This window comes from Lasioglossum baleicum, chromosome 2, assembly GCF_051020765.1.
Source record: "Lasioglossum baleicum chromosome 2, iyLasBale1, whole genome shotgun sequence".
NCBI lineage: Eukaryota > Metazoa > Arthropoda > Insecta > Hymenoptera > Halictidae > Lasioglossum > Lasioglossum baleicum.
In genome coordinates this window covers 7,366,029-7,386,480 of record NC_134930.1, presented here as the reverse complement: position 1 = coordinate 7,386,480, position 20,452 = coordinate 7,366,029, and the positions used below count along the sequence as shown (strand labels likewise).

The window sequence follows — 20,452 nt, the reverse complement described above, 5'->3', positions numbered from 1 at the left end:
CAGTTATCACGAGGTCTCTCCGCCTCTTCGAGAATCTGGCGCCCGGTAGACCCGACCCGTGTTTTCACGTATGTACTGAAGACGACGCGAGATCATGCGGGTTGCACGCGGGTACGTCCGTTTCTCAAGGCTCGAACGTCCGAGAGCACGACATCGCGAGGAGAAAGCAGAGAACGTGCAACCGTGGTGGATGGTTCAATCGCCTGCCAACCACATCCGAGCTGCTCGAGCAACAGCATCCGACTGGTTTCCTTTCCTCGGAACCTAAACGCCACGGGCAACGCATGCTGCGCCAACCCCTTTCTGAAAACCACCACCAGGGGGCTTGCTTATCCACCAAATCATTCCCAATGAAAAAACCTTATTATTTCAGGTTGTACGATCTATAAAATACCTCTTATTCATTTTCTAGACCCAGTTTCTTTCACCGTAATCACAGTGTCCAAACCCCTTTCTGCCATTTCTCGTTTTTGAATTGCTTCGACCGTTATTCTGAACCGTCGCGACACCTACTGCGGATTTTTTGTAGAGTTTCTGTGGGTAAGTTAGTTGTGCTGTGTCGGTAACGTAGGGAAACCACCATTAAGTCTGTGCAAGAACCAAGAACATCTACGTTGACATAAATATTTGTGTGATTCGTGATTTCTCCTGATAACAGTGGTTCGTGATTGCTTCCGATTGGCGGAGAGGATAGAGGATAACTGTTCCTCGCGCAAGTCACGGGGACATAACCGACATAACCCTGTGTTTTTATTAAATGTATTGAAAACTATCATTTGCGTTTCCTGTAATTGTCAATAAGTAACGCATTGGTATTTCGTACAATTTTATGCATAACCATGCATAACATATATACGTAAACATGAAAGAAATTGTCTGCACTTCATTCTGCTTTATTCACACTATAATGAATAAGCATTACGATGACATGGAGAACAGATGTAACAATTGTTACATCTATGCGTATTTCTGGAAGCCCGCTGGCATGAACTCCACACTCTTTCTAGATGTACTCCAACCGTTGCTCCGAGCAGCCAATAAGCGGCGTCTGGAACGATACTGCCCTCCAAATTCACTCCACGCTCTGGACTATTCCTGGCAGTTCCAAACTGTGCTATCAGGGAGGGTACATCATTTCACCGTGACTCCCCTCATCTGGCGACACTGCTTCGAAATCGAGAGCAATCGAGAGGAAGCATTGATCTGCATTGATCACTGAAACAGACTGAAATAAGGCACGGAAAGGAGGGAATTGAATATTTTTTATTTTTATCATTCAAATAAATTTACGTTATATGTACGCGGAGATTTTTATGCAAGCTGATTGATGTATTTAAAAAAAGAACTACATAATTCGATCGGGATGAAGAGTTAGCCTAAAATGACTGTGATCCACTGTGATCGTAATTCTGCGATCACTGTGACCAATCAATCACGTTTGGCGATTTTGTCAACAATACATTGTTCAAACAATATACACATTCAGATTTCCTGCAATGCATCTGTCCTCAAAGAACAAGGACAAAAGTCACACAGACAAAGACAAGTATCCCGCATACTCGGTTGATACACGAGCCGACGAGCCCGCTGAACAACATTCTAATTCCCGCGTGCTTGATTCCTGACTCATTTCCGCTATAGAGTCAGGAATCAGCGGAAATGTAGGAATGTACTTTTTAAAGAACCGGGAAAGCGCCAGTGTGAAAATCGCACGCGTGAATCGTGGTCGTGGATATCGAGTCTGGTTTATGACGATGAGATTGCCGCAATAAACCCGCCACCATTTCGCGATCGATTCGGCCGCGAGGGCGGCGTTCAATTTTGCAACGGCGATCAATTAATCATAGATCTCGAGCGCAAAACGGGTCGCGTCGCTTTCGACTTTCCCATGGCCCTAGTCCGTTGACAACGAAGATATCGTTTGTCGGAGACCGTCGTTGCAGTTTTTTTGTGCATGTACCGTGACGCACGCTCGATGCACTTGCACCGCACATGAGGTGCATGGTGCAGAGTGCAGGGTGCAGGCAGCCGCGAGTCGTGTGGTGGCCGCCTCAGCCGCAATACGGGATTCCTGCGTCATCGGATCGCGACGATGGGCGTACGATTCTCGCACACTGCCCCTCGTCGCTTTAAAATGCCACGGGACACGTGAGAGGCCTTTGCGAAAAGCTAAACTGGCCGTCCTTCTTTCACGCGGAACCGCCAAATGCGACGAACTGCTCGATTCTGAGGTGAGGATCCTCCTAACGCCCTCCAGGCTCTCTCCCCCTTTTTTTGCATTAGCAGAATTTAGGATCTAATCGTAGAGGGGGTCTCTCCAACTAAATATACCCATCCTCTTTATCTCTAATCTTCCACTGAAACTAATTTAATCGCAGTCTCATCTGTTTACCAGCCACACTTGTTAAGATAGAGAGCTGGGGCAACACAAAATCATATTTATTCGTGTTACAAACTGTGTGTCCTAAGATACATTAAGTAAACAGAGTACAACCATATCCAAGTACGACAATATTGGGCGCACCTGTTCGCATACCCTGGACTATGTGGTTTTTAAACAAATAATACTGTTGCCCCACATTCTCCTAACTAGAAAGATCATACTTGTTTCTTGTTTAATTCTCCTGCGACAGTCTGTAAATTTGTATAGGATAGACTGCAAGTACGGTAACCGTATCTTCTTGGATTATGGTTGTACACTTGGTTACAAGTGTACAAATGAGGTCAAGGAGATACGGCTCGAACTAAGAAAATCAAGAATGACGAAATCGTTTCGGAAACTTTCCTATTACAGAAAACTATAACGATTTTGTCTCAAGTGTGACCATTTCCGTTTTCAGTTGTTAAGATAGGATATCTTATCTATAGTGTGGTTTTGTAGTCCCCACTACCGATAATGGTCACTACAGTGCTTGTAAGTTATGTGTCCGATTCAATTAGTATTCCATTGTATGTTGTAGTTATCAGAGGCAAGTTATGTTGTGTTAACAGGCATGTTTTAATACCTCGGGTTTATCTATATTGAATGTTCGAATGTATATTGTGTGCTTTTGTTCCATGAAAGGACCAAGGATGTCAAAACGGCTGAGCTTCTATGGTCTGGTAGGCCTGGCGTCCCTTTGCATCTTCTTCTTAGCGTTTAACCAGCGCTACAGCAGCTACCTCGAGCATCGACTGCAGCCGGTGATATCGGTCAGTAAAAAATCGGAGGTGGGGATTGCTCTAAATTGAGTCACGCCAAACACGCTCTTTCTGATGGTAAAGTCTAACTTTTGCACCTAACTCTTTTTCCACTTTTACGCTAACAATGACATTTGTGAGCCATGCCGAGAGTACGCCAGCTCTCTTTCTCCCTGTTTCCACCTCCTCCTTCATCCTTTTATTTTCACGCAGCAGTCTGGGACCTCCATGCTATTACTAGGCAGCATTTTTGTTGCAAATAATAATGTATATCGCTTGAGGTTCGAAATCTTCGTTGGAGAATTAATCGTTAACCGGAAATAACAGGACTTCTAAATACAGTCTGTAACACAGTATGTAATAGTCGTTCTAACTCGGGCTGTAAATATTAAGCTAACTCTATTCGTATGAAAATGGTAATATAAACGTGTTCATATAACATAGCTTTGTACTTTGTATCGGCATCAGGGAATGCATGCGAAAGATCTTTTTTGTTTTTACAATGCACCTTTGAAAATCGTCAAATTATGATCAGCACCATTGCACAGTTCGCAACACTAGTTCCCATATAGAGAAAGAGGGAGAAAGATACTGTCCTGGTTAAGTCAACAACATTATCGTGATCACTATGTAATGTGTGCACAGTTGGGACACTAAACTATCAATATTTTCTTTAATGTAGGATGTTGAGATAAGGCCCCGCCTCGTCAAAATTCAGGAGCCAGTTACGGTAAGCAATAACATGCATGCACAGTAGACAATAACAAATCGAATAAACATCGGTACATAGTCAGAGATCAGAGAACATTAGAATTTCTAAAACACTATTCATTTATCCTTAATTTCAAATAATGCTGTTGGTAAGTGAACTTACCAACTTATAACTAGACTGCGGATATTTATGCAAAATAAACATTTCTTTCTTTGATGATTTTAATCAGTTCGAACGAACGAAATATTTTTGAATTCTCTGAATCTGTCCACTGCATTAAATCGCACGAAATCCGCAGTCTACTCGTAACACATTTCACATGGCAATGGAAGGAAGTCTTTTAAACAAACAGTATACTCGCCTCTGCTTCAGCTTTTTCTTCTAAAAATTTCGATTGCGAGAGGATGTAGAAACATAAATTGTATTTTCTCTTCAGACATATTTTAGGGGATCCATGGAAAATGTCACACTTTCTGGAATACAGGAAGTGGTGGACCAGCAACGAAGAGCGATCCTGAGGGAAATGGAGGACTACATGTACCCTAATGGAAAATATGGTGTTAATGCTAGGTACGTACACGTGATTAAAACAAATCAGGAAATCCCCTTAAAGCTGTTCAACGTGGTATAATCGACTTTTTTAAATGTTTTTCAGCAAATTGGAGGACTTAGTGATGGAGAAGGGCGGCAGACCAATGAGAAGTGTAATTTTAACAAGCTGGCGAAGCGGAAGCACGTTCCTCGGCGACGTGGTGAACGCGCACCCAGCAAATTTTTACCATTACGAGCCACTGCTCGATTTCGGAATCGTTCAAATCCGAGGAGCTCCGCTCGCAGACGAGGCTTTGACGAACCTCGAGTCATTGCTCAGATGCGATTTCAACAACCTCGGTAAATTTGTTCTTGTACAATTCTAGAAACAACCGTACAGTAAAATTAATGATTATTTATTCTCCCAGATCGATATCTGGACTATGGTAAAACGCATCCTTGGGTCTTTAATCATAACACGCATTTGTGGAGGCAGTGTCAGGCGCATAAGAAGATCTGCTGGGATCCACGTTTCGTTTCCAAGTTTTGCAAGCTATTCCCCTTTCAGTCGATGAAGATCGTTCGGCTGAGGCTGCGCGCCGCGGAGAAACTTTTAGAGCAAGAAGAGTGAGAACATTGTTTAATACGAGCCGATTGATTTTTCGATTCAGGGTGATTAACGTGGAATTTTGTATTGCAGTTTAGGCGTACGATTAGTCCTGTTGGTTCGCGACCCTAGAGGTATCCTGCAGTCGCGAAAGCACAGGGAATGGTGTCCCACGAAGCCAGATTGTTCAGATCCGGCGTTAGTGTGCGCTGACATGGTGTCGGACTTCAATGTTGCAGTGAGATTGATTAAAAAATACTCACGTACTTTCAGGTGAGCTTTCTCAATGAACAAGGAACAGTTCGCTGAACTCGTCAAACATTTCTTTTGATTTGTTCGAGCAGGGTAGTACGTTACGAAGACTTATCTGTAGACCCCTACAGACACGTGAAGAAGCTATACAATTTTTATGGTTTGGACTTTCATATAAGCGTAAAACGATTTTTGGATACTCATACAAAGAACGACGTAGGTGGTGTGTCGAGCACATTCCGCAATTCGAAGGTCGCCCCGTTTCACTGGCGAGCAGATCTCGACTTCGAGGAGGTGGATGAAATTCAAAGAGTATGCGCGGAGGCCATGAGACTATGGGGCTACGTGATGGCGTCGAACTCAACCCATCAAAAAGAGTTCGACCCTCTCACCGAGTACCGTTTGCAGTTGTGACGATAGTTTTTATCATAAATATCACCGGAGAGAACAGTATTTTATCTGGTCATCGCGTACGTACCGGGAATTATCACAAGTGCCGTAATTCACATTTAAAATGGTGCTCCTCGTGGACTCTAATCAGGGCTCTTACTATGGGGATTCCAGCTCGAGAAATCGTTGAACCTAGGAGGAATCCTTTCGTCTCCTAATTGTGGATACAGAGAAATAAGTGTTGAATATTTTTGGCTATAAACGTGCAAGGAATCCGTCAATGTTCCGAGCACCTGTGCTCGGTTAGTAAGAGTTCTGACACGAATAGAATCAATCTTTTCGTTAATATTCTCCAAGATTGATAGCAAGACCAATGGTGAATCTGTTCCTTAAAAGAATTTAAGAGGACGCGCAAGTGCTCTTCAAGCTTGTTGCACGGTAGACGAGGATTTTAGACCAGACAGTTGCTCCTAAAACCCTGGACGTGCAACAAGGAAATATCCATATCAAGCATCACGCGAAACCATAAATCGTGCGACACTTTTTTAGATTTCAAAGTTTAACGATGAGAACGGGTGTCCGTACGTTTTCACAGGAACCTTACCAGAAAGGACCGTGTCACATGCAGAACTATTTCACCTAACTTCTTTTCTTCGGAAAATTTCGAATCGGGAAACTTACACAAGCACCGTTTTCTAAAACGTAGGTAATCTATGCACCCACACACAATTTCGATCATTTCGACTCTTACTATTCTAAATTTGGAAAAGAAAAAAAAAGAACAGAAATATTAGGTCACACTCGTTTTCTCAATAGTTTCCATGTAACCGGCCTTTATGCCAAAAACTAGGAGATTACATTATGTTTGTATAAACTATATCTTCTTTTTAAATGTACATAGACGTAGGTGATTTCGTTTCGGTGGTGTACATTGAAAGAAACGTAAACCAATAGCCTAAAAAACACCGTGACAGAGAGGTAAAATATTGAAGAGCATTTTACGAGTACGTTTTTTTTTATATTTTGATTATTTTTTTGTTGAACATAGATCGTACTGTAAAGTTATTCGCATGAATTTTTAATAAATTTTATATATTGCATTTGTAGTATATTTTGCATAGTTATCGATTTAATTGATAGTTCACTTAACGAGATATATTGTATAAAAAGTATATTGCATTAAGTATTAATGCTCAATTTTAGCGGAAACGTAGTTTTCTACCAACAGGCACTTAGAATTTCTATTTTAAACGGCGGCTTTTCGAAACACTGAAAACATTTTTATCGGCAATAGATTGTTTTGAAGGTAGCAATAAATTTGAAATGATTCTGTTTTATTAGGATTTTATTTGAATATAAATATATATATCGAAACTGTACCAGTGCCATTTTGTGCATTATTACTTTTCGAAACGAACAAGACAGTCTAGTCTAGTAGTGTTTATTACATTTTATAGTACCATTTGAATGTATCATACATCTTTTATGAAATAAATTTAATTTTTCCTAAATAACCACACGCTCATTTCCATCTCTTTTTCTACGATCATCTGAAACAGAAGATCATACACGCAAACTTACAATTTACATAGACACACTTTATCGTTGTATAAACACGCAAGACTATTTCAGATGTAAGACTTGTAATCATCAAAAGTTCATAGCGTATATTGTGAAACATCATTAAAGATAACAAACTACTTCCGTCCTATAAAGATCACGAGAAAAATACTCTACCTATTTAGTCCGGGTATGTTCTTTTGTACTGCTGTGTAATTTAGTTTGCACTACATATCTGTAAAAAACAGAAAAATAAAATATGTTGAAACGAAATTGTTTTTCTTTAAGACGATCTATAGTTATCGATTTGCAACTCAGTGAGGGCAAGTACTAATCATAATGGTAATTCATATTAGCGTATATCTATTGTTAACATCATCGTTAAGGACAATCTAAAAATATTATATTAAATTTATATAATTTCTTACCTCTGGATGCTACTTCGTCTCGGACATCACGCAGGGATAAAAGAATCTGTAACAGTAGAAACATTTATTTTTTATTTTTTATACTAATCACAAAAAGGCAAGTTAATTCTTTTTAGACAATCTGTAGTTTTATCGATTTACAACTCAGTGAGGGCAAGTGCTAATCATAATGGTAATTCATATTAGCGTATATCTATTGTTAACATCATCGTTAAGGACAATCTGAAAATGTTATATTAAATTTATATCATTTCTTACCTAATTTCGAAGGGATGTTACTTCGTCTCGGACATCACGCACCAAAATAAAAGAATCTGTAACAGTAGAAACATTTATTTTTTATTTTTTATACTGGGGTCACAAAAAGGCAAGTTAATTCTTTTCGAAATATTGTCAGACAAAAAATTTGCATCAAATTATTCAGACATATGCTTGTCAATTTAAGAATCATCATAAATAATAAAGTTGAGTATTTAAAGATACGCAGTCTAATCATAAATTATGACTGTAATGACCAGTGCAATTATATAAAAAAAATTGCTCTACCTTTGTTGTCTCTCCGAAGGCCATTTTAAGGGAAAGCCTTTTTCTAGCCGGTCTCTTGCATTGATTCTGTAATAAAAAAATGTATTGTTCATTAAAACAGTCCATGCAGCTTCTTAAATTTCTGAAGAATTAAATACGTATCAGTATAGTAATATCACCATATGACTATGTATGACAGGGATAACTAATAATTCATCATAAACAATTTTCAGAAAATCACGAATAATGGAAAACTAATATTACCTTCTCCAGTTCCTCGTGCAAAGATTTTTCAGCCGACTTTCATGGTTTCAGGCTGTCGTGGGATCATCCTAAAATGTCTTTCATTGAAAATACTCTCAATTAATGTTTTTGTTCAACCTTTTTCATTACCTCCTACAATTACAAACGCTCGTGTTCAGTGGCGCACCCAGGATGTAATCTTGAGGGGGGGGGGGGCCGAGTTGAACCCAGCCCTAGGTTTTGCGTGATGACCTTTTTTTTAAGCCAAAATATCTATCAACGGTACCCAGGGCTATTCCGCGATTTTAATTTTGGAAGCTGAACATTTTTTTCTTGGTGGGGGACTTGGCCCCCTGGCTCGCCCCCTGGGTGCGCCACTGCTCGTGTTAATAAACTATATACGTATGTTAGTGTATGATGTTTTTCTAGTGCGTTATGATCAGGATACACTCTCTACATGATATGCTTCTGATTGACTGGGGTGGTTATTCATCATGATTCCAAAGTTAGTTAGTTATGAATCTTGATACAAAAGTTAACACGAATATATGGAACTGATGAAAATAAGGGTAGGAAATGAGATGCAGAATGATGGATAGATGAATGTAATCAATTTCGAATGCTCAATTTCTTCATAATAGAAATTGCATCGTTCCCATGCTATTTTCGTGATACTAAAATAACTTACCAGTGTCAACGTGAAATGTAGCCGTCGGAAGATACAGAGGTTTAAGCTTGGTCATATTCTCTGTAAAGAGAAAAGTGCAATATTTACCGAAACGCATTTACCGACATAGTGAATGTTAATTGAACAAATTCGTCTCAGAAAACTGAATCACTCAATAACATTCAGACTGGGGCAGTAGTAATAACATCATAGTAAAAGTTGCATTAAGCGTTTAAAAGGTAATTGTGCATAAAGGGTCCCACCACCTCACCGATTTTGATAAAATTTAAATATGTTGTAAAACTCAACGTTCTGAACAACTTTTTCCTATACATGTAACCGCCGCTCAGCACGGGCGTGCACGTATAGGCAAAATTAAATGTAGTAGTAGCTGCAGTTTTTCACAAATCTCTCAAAAACTAAGGCTGAGCGGCGGTTACATGTATAGGAAAAAGTTGTTCAGAATCTTCACCCTGACAACATATTAAAAAATCATCGAAATCGGTGAGGTGGGACCTTTTATGCACAATTACCAAAAAAGGATAAGGATTAAATGATTAAAGGCTATACCCGGGTTTGGTGGTAAAATGTGCCCCTGGCGGGATTCTAATCGACCTTGAACCATTCGATAGCCTACCAAAAAAGACCCCCTCTGTCAAGTTTCAGCCCTATATCTCATCTGTAAGGGTAGTTATTGAGAAAAATCGAAAAACCAGTTTTTAGCTAATTTTCCCTATTTATTGACAATTAAAAATTCTGGGAAAAATCCGACACATTTTTCATTTCATTTCAAAAAATTTTCATTTTTTACAAGCAGAGCTTGCAACGGAAAAATCTGGAAATGATACCGAATATGTGGCTTGGTATCCGAAACGTGTCAGATTTTTCCCAGAATTTTTAATTGTCAATAAATAGAGAAAATTAGCTAAAAACTGGTTTTTCGATTTTTCTCAATAACTACCCTTACAGATGAGATATAGGGCTGAAACTTGACAGAGGGGGTCTTTTTTGGTAGGCTATCGAATGGTTCAAGGTCGATTAGAATCCCGCCAGGGGCACATTTTACCACCAAACCCGGGTATAGCCTTTTTCTGTATTCTAACTTACCAGTGTTAATGTGAAACATAGCCATTGGAAGATACCAAAGTCTAAGCTTGGTCATATTCCCTGTAAAGAAAAAGTGCAACATTTATCGAAACGTATTTACCTACATTGTAATTGTTAATTGAACAAATTTGTCTCAGAAAACTGAATCACTCAATAATATTCAGACTGGGGCAGTAATACATAACATCATAGTAAAAGTGGCATTGAAGTTTGATGAAAACGATGGTGTAAAGCAAGTGTTTGAAAATTCGATAATACGATTGAAACAATAAATGTGGAATGATAGAAAAACAGAATAAATCGTTGTATGTGCCCATAAAGTTGAAATAACAAGCGCTATCGAACGGTTAATTTCTTCGGAATATCGTAACAATTATATTGAATTAATTTCGTTTCAAATAAACGTGATACGAAGTACACAGATGATAAACACATTGATTGTTGAATTTTCACTTAGACCACTTTCAAAATTATGGGCACATATGAGAAACGAATAATACTCACTAGCACGATCGTTAACAAGCTGAAACCAAAATGATCCAAAGCACGTTTCGGGAAGCTAATCTACCATAAGCGCCTAAAAAACAAAACAATCGTATTCCGAATGACTGGTAAACTAATAAAGAGAAACATTGAAATGTTTCAATGCGATCAGAATCAATTGAAAATCGTAATCATAAAATATATCATACGAACGAGACTATAAATATCATCATTCTTCGAAGGATATTATTAATGTTTCTAACGAGAAATTAGGAAAAATATAGCAACGATCGACGAGGCGATAGTTTGTTAATCGAAACGATATCGTTTATTCATTCTTTTTGGTAGCGATGCATATGAATCAGGATGGATTACGAAAATGTAAAATTTGCTTACCTCAAAACGTTCTTCGATGAAGAAGGATCCAAACGAGAATGGACGATTATTTCCGACACACGTTTTGAAAGCAACAGCAACAGAATGATTTTTTCAGAGGCGAAACTCTTGACGGAAACTCCGATGTTCGGGAGAAATTGACAACGTTGGAAAACGCGGGAATATTTGAATACAAAATAACATGTTCAACGAATTGTAAATTTTCATCGAGTCGGATGTGTGACTAAATATTCGTACACATTTGTAGAAAAGGATTCTATGCATTTTTATATATAAATATTAAAGGTAAAATTCAGTTTCAAAGGTAAATATTCATTGAAAATTTTCGCTTGATAGTAGCGTCATCTGGCTAATTAATATGAAACTAATTCGGTGAAAAGTTTGAGCGTTTCCCCGCTACATGTTTTGGCGCTGTACGAACATTTACAATTTACACTTTTCACGAATTTTTTATTAATGTTCGAGGGCTCTAAATAAAGCTGAAAGAAAGTACTTTATAGTAAATTGATTACGATTTGAAAACAAGTAGGGTATCATACTGGAATAAGCACACATGTCCAATGATACTCGACCGGCTACTCATACTCGATTTTGAGGTGACTTTTCGAATCGATTTTAAAATGAGTTCCCGTACGAATATTTTAACTTTCAAGGGCTTAAATTAAAGGTAAAGGATTTCTCTTTATAATAATAATAAGTTTACTTAAATAGGTTCCATAAGGAAATACACAGGTGTGCTGAAAAATTGATAAAACCCGTCGGTCAGATCGAAAAAAAATTGTCTCATTTTCGAAGTTGACTTTTGAACGTCTTCCGATAGGATTTAAATTAAAGGTGGAAGATTCTACTGTATTATAGGTTCTGTTTCTGTTGAAAGCAATAGGGGCCTGCGTTATGGGACCCCGCTACGGTCCTGTACGGTCCGTCGAGATTTGTCGAGTCCGACCGCTAGATGGATTTTTCGAGCGAAACGTTTCTCGCTGTTGAATATGAGAGGGGTATACATTATAAAGGTTGTTTCAATTCGTTTATGTATCGCTTCTCGGCCTCATGGCTAAGATCAAAGTGTAGTATCTGTTCTTATCAGCTTAATATCTGATACACTCCCCATCGGGGAGTCAGAATATTAACTCGATTTTTGGGAATTGACTGAGCGGTCGGGGCTTGCTCCCCCTCGGTCACGGGTCGGCCACGCATTGCAGTGCCGTGTGGATTGGCCCAATTTGCTGATAGTAATCACAGTCAATTTCCATTAATCGAGGGAATATCTCTCCAAATTTCCGTTTGCGAGCACCGCAGCTCGAGTTCGCGAGTGTTCGGTGCATCACCAGGAGCCGAGGAGCGATCGGGGCGCGACTGGCCGCCGAGGAGGAGGACCCACCTTCAGCGTCTCCACCGAGCAGCCGGGAACACGTGGACACCTCTGCAGGACCTCGAGTGGGGTAAGTGATCGACTCCCCCTCTTACTCTCTTCCCCCGCGCGAACCCAAGTGCGTTAACCCGCACGGCCGTTCAGCGCGGTTACCCTTCCCCTCCGTTCGTTGTTGTTCGTCTTTGTCCTGTCGACACTTAGCTCTGCTAATTGTTTGTCAGGATAAATTCAATAACAGCCAACGGTTCCGTCCTAGGTCGTCGGAACAAAGGGATTCCGGAACGTTCGTTTCGGAATTACGTAACGCCTCGTAAACGTTTCGACAAATTTCACAATTATCAGATCAATTTATTCGACGTCAGACTAAGTTATTAATTATTTAATAACTTAGTTCTGTTCCGAGTACTTTGTTGCTGCTAGTTGTGAAATTTGGGAGCAATCCTGTGCCGGTAGTTAATAATAATCTACATTAAACATCTTTTCGTTTAATACCGGCACGTCGGAACGTACGACGATTTTGCGTGCGTTTTCCCGGAGCAAACTAACTCCGGAATAACTTTGATTCCGATCAGAGACCGCCGAATTGTTTAATCGAGTCCGCTCGATTAAATTAATTCGGTTTAATCCTTTCAGTCACCGATCCGAGTAGGCCTTGGAGATTCTTCAGACTTGAGCTGAAGAATTTCTCCAAGTACCGCCAAGTATCGGTGCAGCCCTCTAGCGGTAGATCCTTGCACGAGGAGCTGGAACGAGTTCCTCGATCGACCGCTAGGTAGCCCCCCTTGATGGTGTCTCTTACCATCAAGGTAGATCCCTTAGCTGTCACTTTTATCTTCTTAACCTCTTTCAATCCTTCTATCGATCCGCTCTCTTTTCTGTCTTCCCTTATTTTCTCTCTATTTTCTTCTATCGCTTTCTTCTATTTTCTGGTGAGTCGATCGCTTGCCTTTCTGGTTTAATTGTGTTATCTATTCTATTTATTTTACCAGTGTATAGTGCAGTGCTGTCGTCTTTTATTTATTGTATTTATTGTGATTCTTGCACCGTGTTATTATTTTAAAACATCGACTCAGTGCTGTCCTATACCATTTTAATTTATTTATTCTCTGACGTGCCATTATTTATTTTATCTATTCTATTTATTTATTACAATCAAGTGACTGCGACTTAATTCGTTTTATCTGTTTCATCTGTTTTATCTGTTGTACACGTTTTATCTATTGTTACTTATTTATTGTTATTACTCAAGTCACTTGATATTTTAATTTACACTCGAGGCAAACCTGCAGAGGCACAATGTCCCAATCAAACAACGCGATTGTTATATACATCGACTTTCCGTTCCCGGCGGAATTCAGATGCCCGGAATGCTTCGGCAAACCGGGTATTAGGCTCGGTGGGACCTACAAATCCCACTGCGACCTGATAAAACACGCGAAAAAGAACCACCCCGGTCATTCGGTGGTTCATCGTTGCGGCGAGTGTGGTGAGCACGGAAAGGGAGCGTATCCCTTGAAGTCCGTTAAGACGCACCACACCGCCGCTCATTCGAGCGGATCAGGTCGCGGTGGGACGAGAGGAGCAAGCGGCTCCTCCACCCGTACCACCGTGAGGTCCTCCCTCTCGGCGACCGGAAATATTAATTGCTCGGTCCCTCCGGGGGCCGAGTCAATTTTAAGGTTGACCGGAGCTGGTACCGCCACCACCACCACGGCCACGACGTCGACGACGACGTGCACGGCGACGACGATGACGTCGACGACGTGCACCACGACGACGACGACGACGACAGCGTGCGGGATGCGGCGGTCTGCAGCCCAACGACCGAGGATCTCCGGGGGGGCCCCTCCACCATCCACGGGCCCCGCAGCTGCTCCGACCACCCGTGCAGCTGCCACTGCGTCGACGATGACGACGACAACGACGACCTCGACGACCACCAGACGCCCGTCCTCCTCCCTAAGACAGAGCACGCTGTCTTTCGGCAGCGTTGCTTCTGCCAAGGGGACGACGACGGGGACGGCGACGAGGACGGACAGAACGCCACCGACAACGACGGCGACAAGGGCGAGGGCAGTTACAAGGCCTTCAACGACGCCACCACCACCGACGGCGACCGCACGGGTCGTACCGGCCGCGGCGGCGGCGCCGGCGGCTTCCTCGAGGAAGTCGTCGACGCCCCCGCCGCCCCTGGCGCCCGTGCGGAACAGACTGGCCTTGAAGAGGACGAGGGCGACAGCGGCCACCACCAAGACGACGACGACGACGCCACCACCATCGACGGCGTCCGCACGGGTTGCATCGGCTGCGGCGGCGGCGCCGGCGGCCTCCTCCAGGAAGTCGAAGACGCCCCCGCCGCCCCCGGCGCCCGTGCGGCAGAAGCTGCTGTCCCTCCGAAGGACGGCGACGAGGGCGGACCCTCCGAGGACCTCGGCTACCCCCCCACCACCTCCAACCAGCGTGGGGACCAGGCCGGCTGCGGCGGCGGCGCCGACGGCTTCCTCCAGGAAGTCGAAGACGCCCCCGCCGCCCCCGGCCTTAGCGAAGCCGAGGATCATCTCCGTAAGGGCCGTCAACATCGCCGTGAAGAAACTGCCCTCGCCCCACCAGACAACGTCGACGACGACTACGACGAAGAGAGACGGCGGGACGAGACGGAGTGACGGCTCTGTTTCAGGGTCAACACCACCATCAGGGACCAGGGCAGCGCCCGCTGCCAAGAGCCGGACCGGACCAGGAGCCGCCCAACGAGCCACCCCGAGTCCATCGACACGCAAGTCGACCCCGGAGCCGCCCCGCGAGAAGCCTGCCAGCGGGGCGGCGAGGAGGAAGAGGGGGTCGACGGTCTCCCCTACAGCGAAGGCCCCGACTACCAGCCCGAGGGGGCCAGTAACCAGGAGTAGGGGAGCCAGCGTGCCGTTGGACCTAGGGGACGTATTACAACGGACAGCAGCCCTCAATACCACCCGGAGGAAGGCGGCTCCGAAAGCCGGCTCTAAGAAGTCGCCGAGGAGGACGGGGTCGGGGCGGGACAGGGCTTCGCCCGCCCCCACCACCCCGCCGAACGTCCCGACCACCCGGACGTTCACCTCGACGATCAGGACGGCGGCATCACCATCCTACGCCGCCGTCACAGCGGGCGCAACGGTGGTCAGCGCGGCGCCACCAGGAGAACAAACAGAAGGAAGAAGAAGGCTGCGGTCGTTCACCCGGGCGTCATCATTACCGCCCGAGTGCTCGACCGCAGCCCGCAGCAGCCCCCCCCTCGCCACCATCCTGAGGGGAGCTTCCGCCTCTCCTCCCTCCCCACCCACCATCTATGGGGAACAGGAGAGCGGAAGAGGCTGCTGCGTGGTCTCCTGCATGGCGCCGGCCACACTTACCACGACCACCGTCACCACCACCGTCAGCGGGGGGCCCATCGTCACCTCGCGGCCCCTTGCGGGGGGAGTGGAGAGGGGAATGAAGAGGACTCTGTCGCGGACAGCAGTCCCCTCCCTCCCCCCCATCGAGGAAGGGACGGTTACCCCTGGTCCCACCCGGACAGCGGCCGTCACCCCCCCTCCGGCCATCGAGGGGAGAGAAGAGGAGGAGGGGGCGGAGGATGACGATCCCTCCCCCCTCCCGTGGTCTCCCGCCGTCTCTAGGAGACGACGCCGCCGACGAGTTCTGTCTTCGTCGCCTACATCTCCGTCTGGTTTCAGGTCGCCGATCCCGGAGACGCTGCAGCCGCCGACAGCGAGGACTCCAGCCCGCACGCCACCAGCGCGGGAGACGAGGGCGCCAGGTGCACCACGCCGACCATCTGCGGGTGCCCAGCGTCCTCCATCGCCCCTACCAGCTCCGGTCACCGAGGGAGCAACGAGGGGGGCCACCACCACCGCCACCACTACCACCGTCACGCCGAGGAACCGGTCCTCGGCCGCATCGCGCAGGGGCGCGCGACGAGGGACGGCGACGGGAAGCAGGAGCAGCACCGAGAACGTGAGCGGTCGGGCCCCTGCCGGCTTCGCGCGGACGGACCGACTCCGAGATTTACGCGATATGTTCAATCGCTTGGGAGGGTTCGCGTCGCGTTTTCGTAGTGTGGGTGGGAATACCCCTGGGAGCTCGCACCCGGGTGGTTGTAGAGCGGGGACAACGGTCCCTGCGGGGCGGACAAATGCCCCTGCGAGCGTCGGTGTAGTGCCCACCGACCTCCAAACCCCGCGAGACCCGGAGCATCGGCGGCCTGCGCCTGCTGGTCAGCCTCGCCCTCGCCCGCGCGCATCCCTCAGAAGGGAGCAAGTCGCGTTGGCGGAGGAGAGGCGTCTACTGATCGGTTTGGCCGGGGCCGTCGATAACATTCAAGACCTGGAAGAGGTGGCGACTACGATCGCCGCCTTCTTCCAACGCTTCGGGTCGAGACCCGCGGGGGTTGGAGAGAATACGAGGGGAAGGTCAACCGCTGTCGCGGGGAGGGAGAGGCGTGTCGGAGGTGCATCGGCATCGCGCCCTCCCGGTCGTCCTGAACCGGAGGCTGCAAGAAGCACGGACCAAGTCGCAGAGGCAACGCGGATCCAGAGGCTGTTTCGGCAAAACCGCAGGCGTGCGGTCCAGGAGGTGTTGATGGGCGCCCCGGCGCAATGCCAGGTCCCGAAGGACCAGGTACATCAACACTTCCTCGACATGTACTCACCTGCGAGTACGCCACCAGCCTCTGGGCCTCTCGGCTTTCCTTCGGAGGCTCCAACGGCGGCGAGCGACGCGGCACTGGTTCGGCCTTTCGGAGTGAGTGAGGTGGATCGTCGACTCCGGCGGATGTCAAACTCCGCTCCGGGGCCAGACGGTCTGACTTACCGTGATCTCCGGAAGGCCGACCCAGACTGCGCCGTTCTGACCGCCTTTTTCAACCTATGTCAAAGGTTGGAGTCGGTCCCTGCTTCTTGGAAGTCTTCTAATACTGTGATGATTCACAAAAAGGGCGATCGGGGGGATCTTTCGAACTGGCGGCCACTAGCCATGTCCGACACGACCCCCAAACTCTTCGCGGCGGTGCTTGCCGACCGCCTCGTCAAGTGGGCGCTACATAATGAGCGGCTTAGCCCTCAACAGAAGGGCTTCCTGCCGTGCGAGGGATGCTATGAGCAGAACTACGTGCTGCAGGAGGTCCTTAACGACGCTCGCAGGGGCAGGCGTCAGGTGGTGGTTGCGTGGCTGGACCTGTCGAACGCGTTCGGCTCGGTCCCCCACTCAACCATATACCACGCCTTCGCGGAGGCCAAGGTCCCCGAGCCCTTCCGTAACATCTTGGAAGGGCTCTACGACGGGTGCACCACCCGAGTGCGAACCTCACAGGGCTTTACCGACCCTGTCCCCATCCTCTCCGGAGTGAAGCAAGGATGCCCGCTGAGCCCTGTGGCGTTTAACCTTGCCCTGGAATCGGTGCTTCGTGCAGCATCCGAGACCTCGGCGGGTTACACGCTCCACGGCCGGCGGTACAACATCCTTGGCTACGCGGATGATATGGCACTAGTTGCCGACACTCCGGAGGGGATGGAAACACTGTTGAGAACAGTGGAGGCTGCAGCAGGGAGGATTGGACTTCGGTTCAACCCGGCGAAGTGTGCAACACTGCATCAGGACAGCAGAGGCACTCGCCGGGCCGTCCCCACCTGCTTCAGCCTACAGGGTCAGGGGTTGAAATCCCTGGCAGCAGGAGTGCCATACGAGCATCTCGGAGTCCCCACGGGATTCCAGGTGAAGCAGACTCCGCTCCTGACGATCGAGGAGCTCGTCCGCGATCTCCGCTCCGTTGATCGTTCCCTCCTCGCCCCGTGGCAAAAGTGTGAGGCGGTCGGGACATTTATATTGCCCCGCCTCGACTTCATGCTGCGGGGAGCCCATGTGGAGAAAGGTCCTTTAAAAATCGCGGATAAGCTTGTAAAGAAGCTCGCGAAATCCTGGCTCAACCTGCCTCAGAGAGCCAGCGCGGAGGTGATCTACCTCCCCCCCAGCAGGGGAGGATGTGGATTACTTCCGCTTGCTGACCTGGCCGACGCGCTGGTCGTCGGGCATGCGTTCCGTCTTCTGACGGCGCCTGACCCGGCGATCAGCGGGCTGGCCAGAGATTCTCTGAGGGGGGCGGTAGCCAGGAAAATCGGTCGTCCACCTACCGAGCAGGATCTGGCGGACTACCTCTCCGGCTCGCTGGAGGGGGAGTTCGCCAGAACCAGCAGCGACTTCTCCACACTGTGGTCGAGGGCACGAAACGCGGCGCGGCGATTAGGAGACGTGCTCCAATTGCGATGGGAGTGGAGCGCTGCACGCCAGGAACTGGGTATTAGACTCCGAGGCTCACGCGGGCGCACGACGGTCGTAACACCCGTGGCTCGGTCCCAGGTGTTGCACCGACTGAGGGCGGCAGTGACGGAATTTTATCATCATCGCCTTAACAGCAAACCAGATCAGGGGAAGGTCTTCGGGGTGTCGTCGCGGACGAAAGTGTCAAACCACTTCCTCCGCGGCGGCAGTTTCACCCGCTTCGCTGATTGGCGCTTCGTCCACCGAGCTCGCCTCGACGTCTTACCCCTTAATGGGGCTAGACGCTGGGGCGAGGGTGACAAGCGTTGCCGGCGATGCGGGGAGGCCCTGGAGACCTTGCCCCACGTGCTGTGTCACTGCCGCCCCCACTCGGCTGCCTGGCAACTGCGCCACGACGCCGTCGTCTCGCGGATCTCGCGAGCCTGCCGACTGCCGGGGACATTAAGGGTCAATCAAAGGGTCGAGGGTCTCACCGGCGATCTAGAGGCGCTCAGGCCGGACATCGTTGTCAGGCATGAGCCCTCGAAGAGCGTCGTGATCATCGATGTGACCGTGACCTTCGAGAACGGCATCGAAGCTTTCGAAGCCGCAAGGCTGCGGAAGATACAGAAGTATCTTCCGATCGCGGCCGTTCTCGAAGAGCAGGGCTACAGAGTTGTGACCGACGCGATCGTCGTGGGGGCTCTCGGCTCATGGGATCAGGCCAATGAGCCGGTGCTCAGAGTGCTGCGTGTTAGCACGAAATACGCAAGCATGATGCGCCGGCTCATTGTCTCTGAGACCATCCGTTGGGGTCGGGACGTCTACGTGGAGCACGTGTCGGGGGTCCGACAGTACGCTGCTGCTCCCGCCGCCGTCCCCGCCCCGGAGTTGCCCCTGCCCAACGATGCGGTGAACGTGGCCCCCCCCGCGGCCCCCTCAAATATATCGCGCCCCGAGAATTTAAATATTGAAAGCGCCAATGACACAAGAAATGTACTGACTCAGGGCCACCTCGGCCCTGTATAATTCTATATTATTTTATATGAATTGCGAGGGCGACGAGCCCACAGCATGCCTCTGTCTCTATTTCTCTATCTTTTTCTACCCTCTCTACTCTCTATCTTTTGTCTTCTTTCCGTCGCTGCTTCTCTCTTCTTCTTCTATCTCGTGTCTAGTCATCTCCCTAGTTTAAGTTTCCGGGCATGCTATGGGCCGTCCCATTATGTTTATTTAAATACTGACAAGGCTCGTGCCGCTAATTTTATACCTTGATAATTGTTATTTATTGACGTGTGGATGTGTGTGTGTGTGTGCGTCTGCGTTGAATGTGTTTGCCACGTAGGGGGACATAGTTCCCCCGCGCCGCACCCCCTCCCACCAAAGATTTATGTATTTTTTAAAAAATTCGCCCTCGCCGAAAGGCAGCAATAATGTACCGCCCCCGAGCACTAGCTCGGGGGACGATTCTTTGAGAATAAAGGCCTTAGTATCTGTTCTTATCAGCTTAATATCTGATACACTCCCCATCGGGGAGTCAGAATATTAACTCGATTTTTGGGAATTGACTGAGCGGTCGGGGCTTGCTCCCCCTCGGTCACGGGTCGGCCACGCATTGCAGTGCCGTGTGGATTGGCCCAATTTGCTATTCCTAATATCAGTCAGTTTCCAATAAGTCGAGGGAATACTCTCCCAAATTACGGGCAAAATTTCGTTT

The 20,452-nt window shown here is 47.1% G+C and overlaps 1 protein-coding gene, 1 long non-coding RNA gene, 1 other non-coding gene and 1 pseudogene across 11 annotated transcripts; 3 read left to right on the top strand and 1 right to left on the bottom strand.

The window, feature by feature from the left end:
• Positions 1-1,114: 1,114 nt before the first annotated feature.
• LOC143221695 (carbohydrate sulfotransferase 4) lies at positions 1,115-6,638 on the top strand. 8 transcript variants are annotated; one of them, XM_076447139.1, is made up of 8 exons: positions 1,115-2,914; positions 3,065-3,192; positions 3,863-3,910; positions 4,329-4,462; positions 4,548-4,783; positions 4,852-5,050; positions 5,124-5,303; positions 5,375-6,638. In XM_076447139.1, the coding sequence occupies exons 2-8, from the start codon at positions 3,073-3,075 to the stop codon at positions 5,694-5,696; spliced, it is 1,239 nt and encodes a 412-aa protein (XP_076303254.1). In that variant the 5' UTR covers positions 1,115-2,914; positions 3,065-3,072; the 3' UTR covers positions 5,697-6,638. The 8 variants fall into 8 exon arrangements, with proteins under 8 accessions (XP_076303254.1, XP_076303257.1, XP_076303251.1 ...); XM_076447137.1 differs by having other exon boundaries at positions 1,116-2,231; XM_076447144.1 differs by having other exon boundaries at positions 1,116-2,231; positions 3,065-3,258.
• A 459-nt stretch (positions 6,639-7,097) lies between these two features.
• Positions 7,098-11,229, bottom strand: LOC143221697 (uncharacterized). Of its 2 annotated transcripts, XR_013011827.1 has the most exons (10): positions 11,082-11,229; positions 10,707-10,779; positions 10,203-10,262; positions 9,117-9,176; positions 8,450-8,526; positions 8,207-8,272; positions 7,919-7,974; positions 7,661-7,706; positions 7,410-7,467; positions 7,098-7,222 (listed from the first exon to the last, which is right to left on the bottom strand). It is a non-coding gene; the product is annotated as an uncharacterized LOC143221697 (long non-coding RNA). The 2 variants fall into 2 exon arrangements; XR_013011828.1 differs by lacking the exon at positions 10,707-10,779 and having other exon boundaries at positions 11,082-11,216.
• Positions 11,230-12,115: 886 nt separating this feature from the next.
• On the top strand, positions 12,116-12,308 carry LOC143221715 (U2 spliceosomal RNA). Its single transcript, XR_013011835.1, has one exon. It is a non-coding gene; the product is annotated as a U2 spliceosomal RNA (small nuclear RNA).
• A 7,893-nt stretch (positions 12,309-20,201) lies between these two features.
• On the top strand, positions 20,202-20,381 carry LOC143221717 (U2 spliceosomal RNA; annotated as a pseudogene).
• The last annotated feature ends 71 nt before the right edge of the window (positions 20,382-20,452 follow it).